This window comes from Embiotoca jacksoni, unplaced genomic scaffold (genome assembly GCF_022577435.1).
Source record: "Embiotoca jacksoni isolate LCO1_2020_lvr unplaced genomic scaffold, fEmbJac1.0.p SCAF_15, whole genome shotgun sequence".
Lineage (NCBI taxonomy): Eukaryota > Metazoa > Chordata > Actinopteri > Embiotocidae > Embiotoca > Embiotoca jacksoni.
In genome coordinates this window covers 10,067,042-10,089,382 of record NW_027185285.1, presented here as the reverse complement: position 1 = coordinate 10,089,382, position 22,341 = coordinate 10,067,042, and the positions used below count along the sequence as shown (strand labels likewise).

Genomic DNA, 22,341 nt, shown 5'->3' with positions numbered 1-22,341 from the left:
GCTGCCACGGTTTCAGTAGTGAGGCCGTTAGAGGTTAAGGATGACAGAGGTCCCGACTCTGCTGCACACCGCTGGATGAAGAACTTTTGAATCGAGTTTGGGAAGGGCTCAGAGGGAGGTACAAGAGGGGAGCGGGCACACAACATACACAGAGAATCAAAAGAGCCTTTATGGGGCCGGCACTGAAGGATTATTTGTACAGTGGCCTTTTGCACTTCAGTGGGGGGCGGCATGCATGCTCGCCTCCGAGCGGGGTCATAAACACCAGACTGTAGCGCGGAGCACGGAGGGTGGTGGAAGCATACACACATCGGTCTGTGTGCATGCCGAATGTACATGTAGGATGTTATGCTCAAAGTGATGCCAAAGTTAAAATAATCCTTTTCACGCTGACTTTTATCAGGTAATTACATCAAACCACTGAGTTTTCAAACGGAGCAAAAAAATAATACAGGGAGGAGAATCCGTAAGTGTCAGCCGCGCTCACTTCTCGACAGAATACAGTTGTCAGGAGTTCATTTAGCTCAAGACTGCCACTTTAAAAGTATCCACCCAACAGCTTGCGTTCTCCGTTGCTACAATGACAACTTCTCCTCAACAAAGCGACCGAGTTTGGTTTCTGGTGTCTGGCCAGCAGAATCCACTTTGGCTTTTCAATCACTTCCTGCCATCCCAGAGAGCCACAGGGCCCCATAGGACACTCGAGACCTCCTCATGAATCCCTTTATTTCCTGAAGACTAGACTCGGAGGGAGGGAAGGCAGGAGAGAGGGGGTGGTGGGGGGCAGGAAGGGCACTCTCCTGACAGCACCCAAACACTGTAGACAACTCAGAGGGTGGGAGGGAGGGAGAGAGAGAAAGAAGGAAGGAAGGAAGGAAGGAAGGAAGGGGGGAGGAGGCACGGAGCATCTCTTACTGCACTTTCACCCATAAATCAAATGCTCCTGCTCTCTGGCTCTCCCAGTTGCAGGCCCCACAGCTCTCTGTTCTCTTTCCAGCTGCTTACTGATGAGCACGACTCTGGTGCATGTTACCTGACGACGCTCACTGCAGAGACAAGCTGTTGCAGTCAAAGTGATGTTTTTGCAAACTGCGACAAATCACAAACGTCTGCGAGATTACAGTTCTTTCTCATGCAACTGTGCAGATGGCAAATCCCGCAGCCAGGTCTTAAAAACAGACAAGGATTCAGTTACCTATTGGACAGTGACCTTGACCAGTCAGGGTTCTTGGATTCAGCAGAAGATTGCAACATCACAGAGGGAATTTAACCAAAACCATGCTTTCAGTGCTCAGGCGGTGTCTTTAGCAAATAAAAAAACGCAATAAACTCTAACTTTGACGGAAATGGATATATATATATATATATATATATATATATATATATATATATATCAAACATTTTTGTGGGATGACGGCACATGAAGGGTGAAAATTTTTTAAATCCCTGACCTGATAAAAGGCAGATGTCTTGATGGAAATCCATGAAGACTGATTTCTTTTCCAGACTTTTGTCACAAACTAGAGAGTCCCTCTGAAGTTTGGACAGAAACTGTACTAAAAAGGCAATCGCTTTAAATGTAAGTAGAATAGATGATGTAGGCCAAGATTAAACCGGTGATGCTTAATGTATACAAAAATGTGTCAATGTTCCTGAAGAGAACCAAACAACACAAATAACACAAATTGCTACAGAAAAGCACATTATTAGTATAACATTATTCCTGAAATATTTCTTTAAAAAAAAAAAAAAAAAAAAAAAAAACACCTCCTTCCCGACTAATTATCCTGCATTAATACAGACACTATTGAAATCCAAAGTATGGCATTTTCACACATCTGGGCATAATTATGCTCATGACAAAATTCCTACGTTAAAAACAAATGTGGCGTGCCAAGCCTGAGACTTCTCAAGAGGGCCGCAGCAGAAAAAAAGCGAAACGAATACAAAATCCCAAACACGTTCTTTGATCCATCAGAAACAGAAAAAAAAAAGAAGAAAAGAAACCTGATCTCTGCGTCCATGCATTCCGTCTCTCTCTGCACGGAGAAGGAATGAGGTCAGGCGGAGGAGGCCCACCAAGGCACCCATACACTTCTCCACCTTTGTGGAGCAAAGACCTCTGGGTAATTCTACAGCTATCGCTGCACAGTGTGTGTTTGAACAGCTGCGCAGGGGAAGAAATTCTGAGCATGTGCATCCATGTACTGAGCAAAGGAGCGTGAACCAGCACGCACATTCATTGAATTGGGCATAGAATCGTTGCGCCGGTTCCTGGACCTAAGGCGCTCCTCAGCACAGACGCTGCAGCCTCGGTTTCCACTCTGCTATCTGAAGTCTGGCCAAACACAGCTTTGTGACGGATTGTGTGCTAAAACGCCTTTATGATCAAAACCTCTGCAGGGCTGAGGAATTTGAATTTTTGTGTGGAAAGGGAGACTTTGGGGGAGAGCGCTGTGCATGTATTTCTGTGTGTGTGTGTGTGTGTGTGTGTGTGTGTGTGCGCGCGCGTACGCGTTTGCAGACCGCTGCAAGAAGGGCTACGCTAAGTGTTGAACCACTACAGGTGGTGAACACACCTTGGCACAGGATCCGAGTGTAAAATATTGACTGAGGGGGAGGCACGGTAACTAAGTCTGCGAATGGTGTCTGACAGTATGTGCGTGCGTGTGCGTGCGTGTGCGTGTGTGTGTGTGTTCCTGTCTGTGTGTAGCGAGTACTGCTGGCATGAAGCCCAAACCTTACCTGACATTCTGACTTTCGATGCCTCCTCTGGAACCGTTGGGGCTTGGACTACAACAACAAAAAGAAGAAAAACAATAAATCCCTCATCTTTTTCACTATTCCACATTCCTGGTTGAACGGTTGCAGCCATCCTTACTTTAGGACTAGATGCAGGTTAGCGGAGAGGCGTGGGTCTGTGAACTGTGTGGTTCGGTTGTTGTGGTCGACAAAGTAAACCCTCCCGGTGGCGGTGTTGCGGATCTCCCATCCCGGTGGTAGAGGACCCAGCTCCTCACAGTTCACGTTGCTCAGATCCCTGAGGGGCAACAGAGGAGCACACGGCACACAATGAGAGTTTAAAAAAAAAAGAGAGGTGGCATAGGGTGGAACAGGAGGAGACGAAGCACACACATTAGGTACAAAACATACCAAAGCAGTGACTAACTGGACTCGAGCGAACAGCGAGATTCCGAGATGTCTGAGAAATCACTTTTATTCTATTTTTCTTCTTCCTCCCAGCTAAATTATTTACTGCCGCCCTGCAAACCCTTTCAGCGAGACTCCATGGAGACCAAAAGGCCCAGAAATCACAGCGAGAGTGCTGCACTGGCGCTAACTCCTCTGGTTGAGACAGTTAAAGCCAAACGGTCTAGAGCCTCACAAGCGGCGAGAGCTTGGCAGTAATGTTGGAGCCCTCAGTAAGGTGTGACCTGCAGCCTCCTACCTACAGCAATAAACACATCATCTGTCACTCGTATACAGACAGAGACCGAAGGGATCAGTCATGTTTTATTAAGTGAGCTCACTGAAGCCCCATTTTGCAAATGCACATGTAGATATTGTGCATTCTTTTGGAGTTCGGTCATCAATGGGACGCATGTGCCGTAGTGAGTGTTGCCCAACAGCCTCTGGTAGAGCTGAGTGAGACCTCGGTGCTGTTGGCCATGTGTCCCAGAGTGAGGCCTTTCGGTGCCAGAGGACCGAATTGTTCCCAGAGCCCCGTGACATGGGTCTTCTCACAGCATGTCGGACTCGTAATCAACTGCAGGTTTACCGCAAACTACAAGGGCACCGGGAATACGAATGCCGTGACACAAGTGATAAGAAGTGTCTGTAAAATCAGGAGGACCGTGAAGAATGACAGAGAAGGATAACGGAGTATCTGAGTAAAGCCCAAATCCTCCTTTTTTTCTATCTGTACAGTTTATACTATGGATAGTGAAAAGAGGAAAACAATACAAGGTAATAGTGCCGAACATTGTGTAGTGTCGTGTCTCGGTCGTTCCAGATGCTGTGGAGAACATACCTGGGTACCCTGGGGTCGTGCCACGTGCTGACACCTGTCTGAGTGTGGAGGAAGTAAACTTGGCCCTGCTGTGTCGTCCTTTGCTCTGTAGGAAGACAAACAAAAGGGGTTTAATTGATCCCCAATTAAACATCGGTGTGAATCAAATTAAAGGAACTACAACACTTAGCATCAACTCTGACATAAGAGAATGTCTTATCATTAGAATATATTTCAAAATGAAAGAGAGTTTAATGCATGTGCCACATGTAGACAGGTTGTGCTCAGACAGAGGGACATAAAAGGTCCGCCTGATTCACTGGAGATCCCAAAAGGCAGGGAGAGGCAGAGGAGGGAGGACGTGAGAGACTGGGTGAAGAACATTGGAGAGGAAAAGAGAAGAGAGATGAGGGGGGGGTTGGATGTCTGACTTTTCGGTTGGTGAGCTCATTCATCACAGCCTGACAGAGATATTTCCACGGAGCTGCCTGCCAGAGAGCTCATCGCTGGCATCCCTTTGGATCTAACACCCTGTCTCAACATGCATGTACACATAACCTTCCAAGACCCACAGCCAGCCGATGAGCGCTGTACGTTCAACACACGGGGTAACATCTCTTGGCTCGTGTAGGAGTGAGAGCTGCTGACAGCTTTTACAGGGACTGCCTGAGAAGAAAGGACAGAGTTCAGCCGACATGCGTTCAACATCGCCGGCTTCATCGGGCTGTTAAAGTGGCGGCTTCGTCTCTTACAGACATCTTTTCCGTTAATGTTCCTTACAGCTTTGGTCAGACATGTGAAGACCATTACGGAAAGAACAACGATATACTTATGATATTTGGCATCAACACGCGAGATGGTACACAAAGAACTCTTATGATCTGGTGACCCTTTCATTAAGATGTCTGGTTGTCTTGTCCACAGCGCGATTGAAGTGCAGCTCTCTGATCTCAATTCCAGATTGATTAGACCGATTGACAGAAATATTTTTATCTTAGAAAAATCTAAAATCTCCTGCATCCAAACGATGCCAACATGTCATTATTGTGTGTACGCCAGTCAATCATTGTGGCTGCACTCATTCAGTGATAGAGCAATCTGACCTAGTAAATGACCAGGGTGCACATACGGACTAAAACGGGCACTTTAAATCATGAGATTATCAGAACAGGATGCATATCTGAAAGTGGGTACAGAGATAGAGAGCAGGACAGATAGAGAGCCAAGCGTTAGCCAGGCTGGGAGCCTCCTAATCTGAGGGACTGAGGGTAAAGCTGTGATACGCCTCTGTGGCTCTGGCTCCCAAATCCTACAGAAGATTTTATTGTGAGGATAAACAAAACTCCCTCGGGCTGTGTGGGGGATCGCAGCTTGTGTGTGTGTGTGTGTGTGTGTGTGTGTGTGTGTGTGTGTGTGTGTGTGTGTGTGTGTGTGTGTGTATTTCTTTGCTTTTACATGAATGCGTCTGTTTGTTTGACTGCGTGCAGAGAGGAGAACCGAGGGGGGAGTGAATGGCTGCCGCCAGCTTTTAACAGCAAGATCAGTTCAATTAGATTCTGTAAAACAGAGCCAGTATTTCAGGCTCCTTGTGTGGATCTGCAGTGTCATCCTGAATGAGGACACAGATTAGCTGGGTTACTGAGCCCAGTGTTGAGCAGGCAGGAGGGCGAAGGCGAAGCAATTAACACAACAGCATTATAACGATGACACAATTCACTGTGGATGTAGACTTTCACAGGAGATTTTTTTTTAAAAAGCCTATTTTTTTTTTTTACTCAGAATATTAAATATTATCTGTATCGAGATTGAAAAAGTACAGTCACATGCAGTACTGTAAGTATAGTGTGTTTGTACACTTTTCTTTGCAGAGATATCCCCTCCAACACTGAGATGAACTCAAAGTACCTCAACACCACCTGTCATGTTCCAACTGTGTTCATTCAAACTGACATTTTACATTTATATAAAAGGGGAATATTTTTATAATATTTTTTTCATTTACTTTAACTGTCAGTGTTGATTTAGTCAAATCTGTATTTCTAAGACTGGTTTTAGAAGCTCGACATTCCAAGCTTGTCTCCATTACTCTTTAAAAAAAAAAAAAAAATCATATATGCAGTTACTTTTGGCTACTTTTACCCAAAACTGCAAATGAGTTTTTATGTACTCTCAAATACAACAGGTGGTGTTCAGGTGTTACAACAGACTCTATGGGTATGTAATATATTATTATATACTGTGTTTGCTACTGTAAAAGTATCCCGTGGACTGGAAGCTCCCCCGGTCAGGGATCACTGGTACTGTACTTCTTTCAACACACATGCAGTTAATGTGGGGAGCATGAGGAGAATTCTGATCTAAAGTTGACTCCTCATCTGCAAATACTTGGCAATTTACTTGGCAATTTATAGCACGATACAGAACAATGCACGCATCCACTATAAACCTTGTGCAGTTGTAATTAATTTAAAGCTCAGGGCTGAGCCATGAAGCCAAATGTTAATGTTCCCAGCTATTCTTTCAGCTGCAAGGCAACCTGAAAAATATATGTAAATGCACACTGCACTAGTCTTTCAAGTCTGTTCATAAATATTTCTCCCTTATTAGCTTCTCTTTGTTGGTTTCTCGTAAAATCAAGAATTGAATTCAACATTTTTCTGCTGACTTGCAGAGCTCTAAATGATCGAGCTCCATCTTATCCCCAAGATCTTATAGTACCAAGTCATCCTAATGGAGTGCTTAGCTCTCAGAGTGCCGGCCCTCTTGTGGCTCCTAGAGTTTCCAAAAGTAGCCTTTCAGCTTTCAGACCCCTCTCCTGTGGAACCAGCTCTGTGCTTCGGTTCGGGAGGCAGACAACCTCTCTACTTTTGAGATTAGGCTTAAAACTTTCCTTTTTGATAAAGCTTATAATTAGGGCGGGCTCAGGTAACCTGAATTATCCCTTAGTTATGCTTTTATAGGCTTAGGCTGCTGGGGCACCTTCAACGATGCACTGAGCACTTTTCCTCTCCTCTCTTTTTTACTCTATGTATTTATATGGCACCATTGCATCTCATTATGTTAAAACTTTCTCTTTCCTGTAGTTTTGTTTATTGTTTGTTGCCTCTTTATTCAATTCTCCTCGCTTGCAGGTATCCCTGGTCGTGGAGCTGCATGCAAATACCGGCCCCACAAACAGTTTCCTCTCTCTTTGCTTGACCCTCATGCCAACCAGCAGAGGCAGATGGTCGCCCACCTCTGAGTCTGGTTCTGTCTGTGGTTTCTTCCTGTTAAAGGAGAGTTTTTTTTCACCTAGCTATCGCTCATGTGGGAGTTGTTGAATTGTTGGGTTCCTCTCTATATTGTTGTGATGTTCTGTTGTAAGGATTTTATTGTGTTAAGTGCCTTGAGATACCACGTGTTGTGATTTGGTACCATATAAACAAATATGAAATAAATTGCATTGAAATACAGTGCATGTCCACTCTGTGGTGCTGGCTTCCCACATACCATATCCCTCAGGGAGGTCCGGAGGCGTGTGCAGGTGGGTTCTGCTCATGTAGTTGCGGTGCCTCTGCGAACGGACCCTTCTCTCCTGGGCCCGGTGTTCACCATTACTCGGCGGTAACGCTGTGGTGGGCGTGGCACCGTTTGTGCTAATGGGGGTGTTCTCATCCACGATGCAGCTGAGCGGCCGGCCGGGGCTGGAGTACTCGGACGCAGGCCTGAGAGGGGAAGGTAGGAAGAGGCGCAATGGATAAAACAAGAAAAGGTAAGGTTGTGATATGTTACTGAGGAAGTGGAGTGAAACGGAGGAAGACATCTCTACAAACACAAACAGCGGCAAACCAGCGGGCGGACTCATCATCTTTTTGTGCCAACTAGGAAATTCATACAAGGCAGAACATACTCGAACTTAACTAAGGTCAAGTTTGGTGAGAACTGACAAGTCAAAAGAAACACAAGAACAAAAGACAGAGACAGACCAGAGAAGAGATGGTTCCGTTTCTGCTCTTGTCGGCTCCGTGACCTCCCTTGATCTTCCTGATGCCTTCTTTTAATGAGCCCACTCCAGTTTTCTCCAGACGTCCCCAGTTTGAGAGCACTGAGGTCAGAGACAAGGTCTCCCGTCGGCCTGCAGCTGTTTGATTTAAGAGGTCTGGGTTCGAGTCTGCACAGTGTACTCACCTGGTCGGCCTCTCCCACTGCGTGGTGCGTGTGATGTGGTTCAAGTACTGGATGCGTCCAGACGCGGTCCTCCTCTCCTCCCAGCTGGCAGCACAAACATACAGATGCAGCAGTGAGACAACATAGCTGCGCAGCCACAGAACCATCGAGGAGACTTGCTGTTCACTTTCAACAAGTACAAATATCATATTCTGATACGCATTTCGTATTCATACCTCTACGCCTGTACGTTATTGTTTAGGATTTGCAGTAGCCTCTAAAAAAATAAATAATAATAATCCCTCGAGATAACAAGAGACGTCCGCCAACTCGACTCACCCATCTGGAAGATCATTGTCAAACAGCCGACTGCAGTCCACCACGGGACCTCCTGTGCCTATCCGGTCCCTGGACTGCAGGCTCACTGCAGCAACACATGTCAGACAGATGCACACACCAGTATTACTAGACAGCAGATCTGCACAAAATGGAGCTATATATCTTTACGAGTAACAGGAAAAAGGGTTACATTTTATCTGGAGATATGCTGGAGAGTCAGGGTAAATGAAAGTGCATTTTTGTTCCATCTCTTTATGTTTTACTTCCGCAGGGAGGATCTGATATTATAAAATTTAAACTATTTTTGGGACGAAACAGATTAGATGGGACAGATTTCTGAGCAACAATAATGGTCAGCATTTGGCAGACTACATTACCGATTTAATATTCATCATGACATTGACCCCAGAAGAGTACTTTTGACCTGTACACAGGGTTTTCTCTTTCATTATAAAGCTTAGGTGCAGCAGCACCCAAGCCGTTTTGGGAACCACCTCAGCCGAATCATCGTGAAAAGCATCAAATCTACTAAATGACTTTTCCCAGATCTAACAGATGTATTTGTTCAATTGAGGACATCTTTAAAAAGTTTTGTCTTTCGGCTTCTTTGGTGTTGTATTTTTCTTATGTTCTCTATCCAGGTTTATGGAAAATATTACACAGATCTGGTAATGATTATAAGGGTCAAAAATAATGTGAAATTGCATATTTTTAACTGAAAAATAATTAAAAAAAAATATGCAAAGAGAAGGCCCTCAACATGCCTACATGCAACTGAGTGTTCCACAAACTTGGGGAAAACACTGTGTATACAAGTGCTGCGATTACTACAAGAACTTTCAAAGCAAGCAACAAAGTATGAGTAAATATTTTTATGGAAAGTTGGCCTTTAACCGTACTCACCTACTATCTGGCCCCTGACTGTGTCACTGTCGTTGGGACTCAGCTTGTTCAAGTCTAGTCTCTGGTCTGTTTAGCAGAGAGCAGAAAGAAGAAGCAAAAAGGAGTGCAGAAGCAAAGGACAGGGAAAGAGAGACAGAACATAATCAGACAGACAGGAAATGAGAGTAGAGATGAAAGAAAGAGTAAAGAAAGAGGAAAAGAGGGGAGGAAGAGAGCATGGGAAGAGAGGATTCATCAATTTGACAAAGATACGTGTAAACTAGCATGTGTTTGGATGCTTTTTCCCTCCTTGGACGAGTCCCATTGCTCTGTATTATTTACATCACTCAGAGTCGATCCCTCTCCCCCTCATTATCTGTCTCTCATTCTTGTGTCTGCAGACCACAGCTTGGCTGCACCCTGGAACAGATGGTCTGGTCTGTGGAACAGCCACGGGCTGTAAAAATCTCACTGTGCATCGGTACAGAGCGGGCTTCAGTTCAAATGCAGGGGTCAAACATTTGACAAATTTCAGTACAAAGCCTGCACTATTCCGCTCAGTCTTAGCATGGACATGAACTTCTGCCAAAGTCTGGAAACTCTTTGTCTGAACTTCTTAAAGTCTGCGGAATTTGAGAGTGAGGGAGAAAGAGAGAGAGATCAGGCGGAAAGAAAAAAAACAGACCAAAAATATGTCCAAGTTGCCTGCAGACATGAGAAATGCCACTATCTGCTCTCTGTTGTCTGGGTGTCATGCAGATCAGCTCAGGATGTCTGTCTAGACTAAACAGGGACCAAAACAGGCGATGGTCAAACCGTTACAAGGCTGGCCAGAGGTCAGCAGCCACAAAGACAAACAGAAAATACACACACAGTAAAATGTAGGCAGCGGAGCGTGTCTGTCACACACACACACACACACACACACACACACACACACACACACACACAGAGAAGTGTAAAAGTACATACACGTAAATACTTTTCGTAAGCACAAGGACAAGAAACATAAACCCTCTGCAATTATACATAACTGTTACAGTCAAGCCAAGACACTAACAATTATACACAAATGTTGTAGTCAACTGGGTGCCCTCTCTTGGCTTATGGAGGGGACAAAATGGCAACTGCTGGTAAATGCACACAAAAAAAACAAAAGAATGACAAATACAGGCACACAAGGGGAGCGAGACCACAACAGAGAGAACACTACAAATCTACACTTACACATAAATAGCTGTACAATTATGCATGTCTGCGTGAAATGACCGGTTGTCTAGATCTGCAGATGGAGATAGAGGGAGGCTAGTCACAATGGCATTTGGTGTGTGTGTGTGTGTGTGTGTGTGTGTGTGTGTGTGTGTGTGTGTGTGTGTGTGTGTGTGTGCTGCCAGTCTACTGAGGAGACCAGAGGGGAAACGGAGGGGTGAGGAGGAGGCCAGGAGAGAAAGGAAATGCAGAGGCAAACCACTCACAGCTGTGGCACAAGGTTCAGGTTTCCTGTGTCGCTCCAGGAAAACAACAGTGTCGGGGGCTTCTAGGAAAATTGGTGGGATTCTTTCCCGTTTCTGCCTACAAGACCGCAAGCTCACAGAGCCGGTACCAGCTCACCATACAGGAAAGGAAAAAAAAAAAGGAAAAAAAAGCTTCAACTGTCTGGCACTGCTTTTACTAGGAGCCATTTACTAAAGCCTCCATCTCATTTATCCGGTTAGCTTCTGACACGAGACATTTTCACTGTAATTGCAGGGTGATGTTGATTGGCTCTTCCTGTTCTGGCAGGGGCAGAGTGCTGACCCCTCTCACAGCCAGGTCTGGCCTCTGTCAGACTCAGTGAGTGAGCCAGGACACGAAATGGAGCTACTACTCCGTGTTGTGGTCTCTCAGGTCTGGCCGCAGCACTGTGGTATCAACTACCTCTTAATCACACTGCAGGTGTCAGGCGGTGGATACAGCTTCATTCATTCTAACTGCAATTAATTATTTAGGAGTTATTCCCCTCTCCAGGAGAAAGTAATGACTTGAATAAATCAAATAACGCATGAATCGGTGACAAAAATGAAACTGCCCGAGGCGATCCTGAGGGTTGGTGCCAAGAGGATCCAGTATAGGATCAGTTCCAGCTAAAAAGCCGCTCTCCTTTGGACAGCCGGCTTCTACAGTGCAATATTATTTTCCCTACTACTACACTCTCTTGCTCATTAGCAAAGAGCAGAAGAAAATGTACAAAATAAAACGTGATTGTTGCCACATCAGAGTAGCACGGACACTCACAGCCTGTGTCTTTAAGGCGGTTGATGGCATTGGACAGAAGGCGGACACAGCCCAGGAACCCGGCCCCTTGCTTCTTATGAATCTTCTTGTGATTCCACACGCTGATAGTGATGGAATCTGATTTTCCGATGTATCTGAAGGAAAAGAAAGAAGGAGACATCATTAATATTGAGTAATGCTCACCACTAGAATTACAGGGATGTTTGAAAAATATTTGGCAACAGCCCATGTGCTTGGAGGTGCAATGAGTCTAACTCAGGATGTTCCCGGCAGAACAGGGGAGACACACAAAGGCTACAAACCAGCCTCCTGATCAAGGACACATTAAGAGACACAGTCGAGACACGGAGGAGGAGGAAGAGGAAGAGGAAGGTGTGGAGGCTCAGAGGGATTTTCCAGCCAGTGTGGGTGAATGTGTAAATCTGACCCTGAGCGTCTGGTCTGAGTATGAGACAAAGCACAGAGTGTGACCCTTTCTTTCATTTATAATATTCACAGCAGCCCTCCTCAGGAGAAGTGACACAGAAGACTGTGGGAACAGAAATACTACAGAAACAACAATGACGTAGCAGCAACAAAACAACTTCAACTTTAAAAATGTGTTCAAATCTATCATTGGTTTAAAAAAATCTGTCAAACGGTGGGGGGAAAAAGAGCCTCCGTTTTCCTATAAAATGGCTTTTTAAATGAGCTTTTTCAGCTTTCTGCCCCTTTTGGTTCCTACAACGTACACACACGACATGTTAAGAAAAACAACCATTTTCCCCAAATATATCTAAAGTAAACGTGACCAGCTTGATTAAATCAGCTGAATTAAAAATGTGATTAAGTATAAACAGTCATCAATCATGCTGTCAAATGTGGAGGGTTGAAACATTAGTTAAATCATTTGAAGGTTGTTTGCCTCGAAGTAAACTACTTTGACTTAATGAGTACACCACTATGAATTTATGAGACGTTAAGTACTTTAACCTGGAAACTACTGCAAACATGTGACATTCTTCATGTGTAAACTCACTGTAGTCTTAACTGAATAAGTTGGCTAATTATTGCACTAAAGTGGAGAGAATCGAAAACGTAACATAACAGTACCAGGACTCGAGACTAGCAGCTCCGTGAGGCTGTACTGAGGCACAGCAGCGCTTTGAGCTGCTAACATGCTTACAGGCTGATGTTTGGCCGGTATAATGTTGACCGTAATGATCATCATAGTTTAGGGTCTCGGCATGCCAAAAAAAAAAAAACAAACACCCAGGGCCGATGGGACTGTCTTTAGTTTGGTCATAAATGTGTCGGACAAACTGGAAATTTCAAGTCGTTACAACTCTTCCTGAGCGCGACATGAACGTGACCGACAAATACCACAGCAAGACAGCTGTCCAGACAATTAACTCGTCAGCTCAGTGTTATTGTGGGACAAGAGGCTTCATCCTCTGGGGATCATAAATACTAGTACAAGATTCCGGATAGGCAAACTTTTTCTTGGTGGAAACCAAGCGGCAACCAACCATGTCGTCACCCACGACAGTTTGTGAATTTGTGAAGTCTGAAGTTTGGCATTTCGGCCGTCACCGTCTTGCTATTTTGGAGCCGGGAGTGACCATATTTTGAAGGAGCTGGGGAGGAGCAATAGTGGATCTGATTTGGAACCCGAGGACACTATGCCCCGCTCACCGATAGCAAAAAAAAAAACCTGACTGCACCACAGGGCTGTCAATCAAACAAACATGCCCCCCAAACATACCCCATTTTGAGGCCTAATTCTAATTAATGATGGGATTATTTTCAGATGGACCACCAAAACTCAAGGAAGGAGTGATTTTAGTGAATGACATCATTATGACTCATTCACAAAAAATTCACTGACTTTATATTTCACTAGAGAAGTTGAATGGGAGTCTTTGGAGCCTTTTTTTTTTTAAAATTTTTTTAGAGCCAACCTCTAGTGGCCCTCGGTGGTATTGCAGCTTCAGGAACTTTCGCAATGGCCTCACTTTTCAGAGCCGGAAGCTATGTCCACTTTTATACGCAGTCTATGGCGGAAACGGCACTTGTTGTACAAACAGTAGCCCAAATTATATAAACCCAGATGGCCCAAGATATCGCAATACTGCTGCCAATTCTCCTCCTATTTGTCTTTCAGACATTACCTCATAATTATGAGAAAACTATCTGACAGCTGAGATGAGATTAGTATCTTGTTATTATGACATCTTATCTCATAACTATGGGAGCTTTTTTCATATTTATCAGATCTGGATGTGTTAATTATGAGAAAGCAAGTTAAAATTAGGAAATATAGAAGTCGTGATTACAAGGTCTCCGTTTTATGTCGGGTTTTTTGTGAATGCAATGAGCTTCTATAGTGCGCCAAACATCTGACAGACGGCCACCCTGAGATCCATGCTGCAAACATTGGCAAAAAAAAAAATCATTAAAGGATCAACTGGTTTGTCCACTATTTAAGCAAAGAACATGATCGGGAAAGTACATTACATACAGACAGTGAGAGATGTTTTGGGAATAAGAGACACACTAACAGTAAAATGATTTTCTGATTGTCTGCGCCTGTCTCTTTTAGTATTTTAATGCTTTCTTTTCTTCTCCTCCTGTGTCAGGCCAGGGTGTGATCAAATCTCAGCATGTGAACCTGTTGTGGCACATCTGCTCGGGTGGGCTCCCTCATTCAGTTAAGAACTAATCATCTGTATGATTCTCAGAACTGCATCCCACTGTAATTATCATGCTGCTTACCAAAAGGGATATGAAACAATGGGGCTGTGAGTAAGACGTCTGGACATTTTGAGTCAATGCCAAATGCCTGTCTGGGGTGCGATGTGAGAGAGCTGCTATGTCAGACAGACGTGACGGGAGGGAAGTATTATAACCAAACCCCAGTCATCTGGATCACCCTCCATGTAATAAAATTCATTAGTCTGGCTAAGATTTTTAATACAGTCAAAGGCAATAACATACACAGACACACACACACACACACAGACTAGACAATGGGAAAATAGCAGTAAAGGAAAAAGCAGAAGATTTAAAGAGTCAGATGTGCTTTCTAAATACATCGTTTCACTTAAAAATAACTGTTCTCATCCAAGAGGCATCTTTGGTATGATTATTGTTTTTCTCTGCTCAAACTTGGCCAAGAACATATGGTCAAAGTAAAGAAAGACTTACAGTAAGACGTAAAGTCACAAACTGAGATACAGATGTAACAAAACGGTACGCCCGCTACCGAGATGTTCAACAAGGGACTGGAACCGGTTGTTCTCAAGCTGAATATTTTATTTCTGCATTTGTGCACTGATATACGTCTAAAACCGGTTTTCTAATATTATAAAACAAATGTAACAGTAACACTTAAGGGCAGTAATTTCCAGCCAGGGGCACTTGTAAGAGTAGAGAGTAAATCTGCAGTTGCCACAAGGTGAAAGGATTGGGCTAAAAATATAAATAACAGTAAAAAAACAAAACAATATTGAATCCGATTTTTTGAAACCTTCACACACCATGGTAGGATTAAGAGGAAACTAACTCACAAGCAAAATTTGCTGATAAATGGCTAAAGGAAAAAGCCAGCAAAAAGCAATGAAAATTGTCTAAAAGTGACAGATTACGAACTGAAATATTAAGTGAAATAATTAATAAATGGTGGAAATGAAATAATGCATACATTAATGGGCACATGGATAAAATAGCTATAGTAATGGATAAATAGTTGAAATAGCTAAAAGTAATTGAATATTCAGGGTATAATTTGGTTTAAACTGAACTAACACAAGTCTATAGCTGAGATCAGCTGACAGAGCTATGAGGGCAGGCTACATGTGACAAAATAAAAAGGTAGGTGACCACTGATCCATGAAGATGAAAACAAACAGTAGTCACTCAAGGAAGAAGGCCGAGTGATCCTATTCATCACATACTGCAGTGCAAAATTGTGTAAGTAAAGCATTACTCAAATTAGTAAATATTGTAAAACCTGATACAGTAAGAAAAAGTTGTTTCAGTGACTTCCCATTATCACCAATCACCATCATCAACAGTCCCACATACATCAAACATACAGTTTAACAGAAGATTTCATCGATAGTTATGTATAAATATCAGGTGAATATCTAATGCTTCTTCTTTGTGGCATATTTTTCTATTTCCGGTGCACTAATTACACAACAAACTGTAGAAATGGATCTGATAAAGCCGGCTTGTAGTTCTGTTTAACTGGACGCTTCCATGGAAATTCAGCCTGCATGTGGAAAATGGATGGATGAGTGGGCGTAAATAATTTGAGTCTAGACGGGGCACTTAACATTGCACATGTATTATTTAACAACGCCATAAATGAAGGACTTATAATTAACCAAATGAGATTGAGTGCACACTGACGGGAGGTTCCCAAAATGCCAGAAAACACTTCATGGCACTCACTACAAAGATGAAGGTCCTCTAAACAAATCATTTCATTACGAATAATTACCGTGTCCTTGTCCTCTACAAATCGAACAAATTGAATTGAGTAGTCGTCCTGCTTACATTTCAGTCACATCGTGTAGTTGTTTAGTGACGTGTCTTACAACCTCGGGCCCGGCAGAATGAGTGTGAGAGGCAGACAGCCAGATAGACTGTGTCTACTATCCTTGGCATGCCGGCCACATCCTGCAACAACAATGCTGCAGGGTCACAGTTCATGGGCCAGTTTTGCTGGCTGTGGCGCACCAATGAAACTGCAGGCCTGGACACACACACACACACACACACACAAATACACAGGCACACTTCCACAGAATTTATACACCCTCACATGAGCACATACAACAAATGGAAAAAAAGAGTCACTGCCAACAGCTTTAATGGAGGCTGCATTGGGAATACCAGGTGTTGCAAGGCCCTATTTTAATAAGTGCGATCCAGCCAGACGGCAAGCTGGGCTGCTCTCAGTCAATTAAAACTGTTCTCCTCCAAAACACCACCTGAGAGCCCTTCTGCTGGCCACAAGAATAAACACTGACAGACAGTAAAACGGGCTTCGGTGATGGTAAACTTATCACTGGCAGAGGAAAGAAATACAACTCATTTCCCCATAAATTCCAGTCGGCTCTATCTGCAGGCTCTCGGGACAAATTGGAGCAGAGACGTTCCACTGAGCCACGAGTACGTGTTCTCCTCTCCATCAGTTCTTCCCTAAGGTGTGCACATGTGACTTTTTCCCTCTTGTCAAATGAGACATGAGTAGCTGATTTAACGGCCGTGTAGTGCGAGGGGTCCCGTATCCCCGGCAACCAAACAAACGGAGACACGTGCTTCCTCTCACTGTTGGCTACGCATGAAGGTTTGGATAAACACCGGGGCCAATACTGGAAACTTTCACTCTCATATTTTTACTCACACGCTCTCCCGTCTGTGTTTTTTTTTTTTTTTCCCAGGTTAACTTTCACAGGACACACCATCTTTGGGAAAAGGCAATCAACGTACAACAAGACATGCACGTGTTTCAGTCAATAGAAGAAAATACTAGTGGAGACGACGTGCCGACGCCGCCCCCCCTTTCTGATTCTTTTAAAACTGTTCCAAGGGACATTTTTAGACTGGAGGGTTATGTCATTACAGAGTATGTAGATAAGTGAGGGGCCAGATGCAAGAGCTGTTTTCATCTGTTACTGTTTAGATCCTGTTAATGGCAAAGTCTGACTCCTAACCAAGGTTAAATAAAGAGACATACAAATTGTGAGGCACTGAAATAGCTTAAACATGGCCTCAAACCGCTGTTTGTACTCAGATTAATACATCTTTAGGTAAGTAGGAGTTATTCAAAATCAGCCAGGAGGTTTTTGGTTTTTTTTCCCTTTTGAAAACAGATGTCAGAAATGACCGTACGAGAAGTGTCATAAAAAAAAAAAAGCTGTGGGACTCACAGATCGTAGTGTTGGTTCCACTTGGGGTCAAGTGTGTTCCTCACAGTGTCTGTCGAGTGGCATTGTCCCGAACCGTCCACAACCACCTTGGCGAAGGGATCAGGGAGACCTGCAGGGAGCGAGCAGGGAGTCAGCGCACTCGCACCCAGAATAAACACAAACGACAACATTACACAGCAGTGTTTGCTCGCTACGTGGCAGACCGTGATAGAACGCAATGGACACGGACACTCTGGTGTTATGGAACCAATCCAGACCGGTCACTAATAACTTGGTATTTACCTCCACAAACTGTATTTTGTTGCCAAAGTGCTGCGAATAACTAAAGAATACACAGAATTTGTTGCTTTCATACCGTCAAGCTGACGTGGTGTGAAAGTGTTTTACATTATAATTGCTGAATACATCAACAAATTAATCAATTAGTCAAAAAAAAAAAACAACAACCAAAAAACAGCTATTCCAACTTCACCAAGTCAGTATTTTAGTCACTTATCAGGAAAAATGTTAACTGGTTGTAGAGCTGCAATCAATCACATATTAACCAACTATTTTGATAACTGAACTGACAAAGTATTGCCAAATTAACAGATAATGCAAATGATCACGGCAAAGATTTGTTTCGCGCACGCTCATAAACTGACACAAACAGATCAACATGTGCTCACTGACAACAGCAGAGAAGCACTGTGGGGATTTAGTTCACAAATAAGGACAGGCAGAGATTTTTACGCGTGTTCTTGGTGCCGCTCTGCACCGACTCCCCAACTGAGTGTTTGCTCAGCTCCTGAGCATTAGAATGGCAGGAATGGGCACCGCAGAAACCACCTGACTGAGCAGAAGACCTTTACATGCTCATTCACCATGACAGCTGCACCCAAACACACCAAAACACTCACAACACTGCAGACACCGACACATGGGTCATTAAGACACAACTGAGCAGGGGTTGATAATATATTCACAGTATTTTAGTGATATTTTACAGGAAGGGACCAAACGTGACTTCAGGATTTACATTTAGTCTTCATTTTTGGGGCTCTAAGTAAACAAACACTCCTCTGCTTCTAAGGACATCTATAGAAAAGCATCTACATCCGCTCAAACGGTGAAATAAGTAGATCCTAGTGTGCTAACAGCAGTCGCTTCATCTGCCCAAAGTGACCCAACATTTCTCAAGTTCAGGAGACCTTTCCAGTGCACGCATCATGTCCCCACAAACCCAAAAGGGAAAACCTAAACAGGGTTTAAAAAGCTGACCGGTTTATCAGCAACAGCTGCGACTGGCGGATACTTACGGAAGAAGTCCTTCTTCACCAGGTTTTTGGCACAGAGGACTGAAAGAGAGAAAGAAAAGTAGAGCATTAGATTCAAATAAATATTAATTTCACAAATACAACAGCAGGGATATATGGTTGGCATTCTTACTTAAAAACACTGTTTTTCAGTATGAAAAGGTCACAAGTCACAAGCACGATTATCTTAAAAGCTATTTCAAATCCGCTCATACACTCCATTTTATGGATTTTGTGTCGAGTATAATTCTTCCTTTCTTTTTTGGGGGGGAATGATAGGTTAGAAAAGTGTCAGGAATGTGCATTGGTAGGCTGCAGGAAGTGATTTGTTTAAGTAAGGATCGCACTGGGAACAACTGCAATACAGAGCTGAGCCAAACACAAGCCAACTTTGGTACAGACTACACAAACAATCTCTACCCTTAGATTAGCCTGCGGCAGACCATGTGTGTCAAAACACCTTGTCAACAACCCCACAGAAAGCAACACCCTGGCACAGTTACCAGGTGCCGTGTCATTTGAATAAAAAGCACTTGAATATAAAACGGTCACATTGTTTTGTAATGTTGTGACTTTAAGATGGAGGAAGGGGACGTGAAGTCCCTCGTCCTGCCTGCAGCAGAAATTCTGATCGTGCTGATAAGACTCGGAGAGCCATGGAGGCGGTTGCTGAGGTGACGAGGCCGAGCCACTTCCATCCTCCTGTGCAAGCGAGGATGGATGAGGGAGCCCAGAAACCACCTGGGTGTCTGGAGCTCTGAGTTACAGCCAGTGAGTCAGACACATGGAAACAGCTTTGTTTTTTTTCTGTAATAAAAGTCTTTCTGAGGAAGAGCCACTAATTGGTCTGGATATTGATGCGGCTGATTCATTGGTTTGAAGAGGGATGATACATTATAGCAGAAGCGATACAAAGCTAAAACATTGAGTGTAGTTTATGTTTCATTACAGCCACCATTAGAAGGGAGGGGAAACCAAATGGTCCAAAGAACTGAAGTATTCTGAAGAAACTCTGCCAGAAAAACGTTTAGTGTCTCGAAGTACTTGATACAGTTGAAGTTGTAACATCTGCTCGCCAACACTTGGAACTGCAGCTGGAATGATTCGAGGCGAGACCTCAGTGAGACACAATGTTAATGACCTCATCTCTGCCGTTTCATTATTTTCGTTCAATCCAGTCTATAAGACGTAGTGCACATGCTGACTGCCTCTTCAGCTGCACAAACCTGCTCACATGACACCACAGTTTTTTGGCAAAGTGCAGGTGTCTCTTTTGTAAACAGGGATAATATTGTACACTAGGATTTATTTTAAAGTCTACTCCATTACAAAAACGAGGTTCACGGCTTTAACGTGACGGGCATCATACGGCCATACGAGACCGTTTCCACACCTCTCATGAGTTAGTTGTAGAATTAAAACAGTAAGTCGATTGATTGTAGAGCTGGGCAATACATTTATGTTATATCAATAACTTCATGAGACTATATATCATCTGAGATTTTGTTGTTCTGGGTTTTGTACTCTTGTGGTTGAAATGCACTTATTGTAAGTCGCTTTGGATAAAAGCGTCAGCTAAATGTAATGTAATGAATATTTTCGAATGGATTCCGTTTTACTGATTAATATTTATTCGGGATGGATTATGATTTTCAAAGAGTAATTACATTTTTTTTTTTTGGCGTTGTTACCAGAAATAGTAATCTCAAAAATGTTCGCCAAAGACATGCTAACATATCCCAAATGTGCACGTACCAGTGGTCAGACAAAATGCATGTAACTCAGGTTGCGATGTTCACCGAGCTACGTAACCTGGAGAAAGTGTTCGGTTGCTTCTCGCGGTCAACTGATAATGAGAATAATCATTACACGAGGCTCCAGCTGCCCTCTTCCTCTGGCCTGGCTTGCCCACTGCTCTGGTGTGCAGGTGAGAGCGCTCAGACTGCAGCCGCTGCTTTCCCCTCTCCTCCGCTCCTCCGTCCCACCACACATACTCAGACGCATGTGCACCGTGTCAAATACCAGTCACTTTGACGGTCTCGCGCACCGACGCCTGCGCGCGCACGGTGTTTTATAGACACACGTGCGCACTAGATTGAAAAGACGAAGGGAGCGCAAACAGTTAACCGACCTGGATGCGTGCCCGTCTGGGGGTGAGGAGGGGAGGTGAGGTGGGGGGGTGCAGAACATGCTCCACAGATGAGGAAGAATGTCTTTCTGCAAACATCCCTGGGAATGTGTTACGTTCCAGTGAAACCCACCTCATTTCTAAAACATCTGGAACGCATCACTTTCGGTCGCATTCTTCTTGAACACAGAGGCGAGCATGCGGGCGCGTGCACGCACACGCACACCCCCACGATACACCTCTCCCTCCACTCCAACTGCAGTCGTCTAATTAATTATCAACAAGCTCCAGGGACTGTAGAGCGTGTACGTGGTCGTGTGTGTACGTGGTCCTGTGTGTACGTGGTCGTGTGTGTACGTGGTCCTGTGTGTACGTGGTCCTGTGTGTACGTGGTCCTGTGTGTGTGTGTGTACACTCTAACAGGTGACGGTATTGTTTTCCTCGATGCCACCTCCACTACACACAGAATAGCGGAAAGACATTTTACATGTTTAGATTAGCTATTTGGAAATACCACCACGAGGCATCCGATTGGTCTCAAATCCAATTCTGCAGCATGACAACCACCCTAACGTGCACTCGGAGTCCAGATGAGCTTTCCTCATCCACAAAAACAAGGAGTCCTGCAGCAGATGGTGTGGCCCGCACGGGGACCTGATCTCAACATGATGCAGCGAGTCTGGGATCACATGAAGACACAGAAACGGACCAAATCCAAAGTTTACTGCACTTTGAACGAAAGTCAAGTTATAAGTCCAAACTATTCATGGCATTATTTCTGAAGGAATAATCACTTTAAGTGTCTAAACCTTTGCACAGTAATGTATAAAATGTGAAAAAGACCTTGACACTGATTTAATGACATTTCCAGAAGAAGAAAAAAAAACAAAAAAAACATCAAACACTTTATTCCCCAGTTTTAAAGTCACAATGCAATAAATCCACATGAGGTATAGAGAAAGAACAGTGTCCAACTGGGAAATATGACTCTCAAACCTACATTCAAAGTCCCGGGAACAAAGAAATGACAGTTAAGATCAAATGAGTCCGACTGCGTGGAAAAGCAAGACGTGACGAAGCGTCACACGGCAGCCGCCAGCTACGCCGAGGAAAACCTGCAGACCCTCCTGTGAGGGTCACAAGTCCTCAGATAGCCACACAGCTGGAAGGCAACACTGCAATTATACCTATATAGGCTCCTTATGAAAGCATACAAGGGGCCGAGTTACAGCTGAAAAAAGAAAACGGAGAGAAAACCGCACCGACGCACTGAGACAATAGTAGCGAGGAAGCCAATTAGGAGTCTGAAGCTGCAGAGCAGCGAGACGGAGGACATCAATCAGGACG

At 44.0% G+C, this 22,341-nt stretch overlaps 1 protein-coding gene across 1 annotated transcript in view; it reads right to left on the bottom strand.

The window, feature by feature from the left end:
* The window catches only part of smurf2 (SMAD specific E3 ubiquitin protein ligase 2), a 47,387-nt gene that overhangs the window by 7,437 nt on the left and 17,609 nt on the right, over window positions 1-22,341 (bottom strand). The window contains exons 2-11 of the mRNA XM_069149453.1: window positions 18,870-18,908; window positions 17,572-17,680; window positions 11,651-11,784; window positions 9,398-9,463; window positions 8,495-8,579; window positions 8,177-8,260; window positions 7,499-7,713; window positions 4,031-4,115; window positions 2,882-3,040; window positions 2,746-2,793 (exon numbers count right to left, since the gene is read on the bottom strand). Of these exons, the coding sequence (XP_069005554.1) occupies window positions 2,746-2,793; window positions 2,882-3,040; window positions 4,031-4,115; window positions 7,499-7,713; window positions 8,177-8,260; window positions 8,495-8,579; window positions 9,398-9,463; window positions 11,651-11,784; window positions 17,572-17,680; window positions 18,870-18,908 (1,024 nt within the window). The remainder of the gene's footprint in view (window positions 1-2,745; window positions 2,794-2,881; window positions 3,041-4,030; window positions 4,116-7,498; window positions 7,714-8,176; window positions 8,261-8,494; window positions 8,580-9,397; window positions 9,464-11,650; window positions 11,785-17,571; window positions 17,681-18,869; window positions 18,909-22,341) is intronic.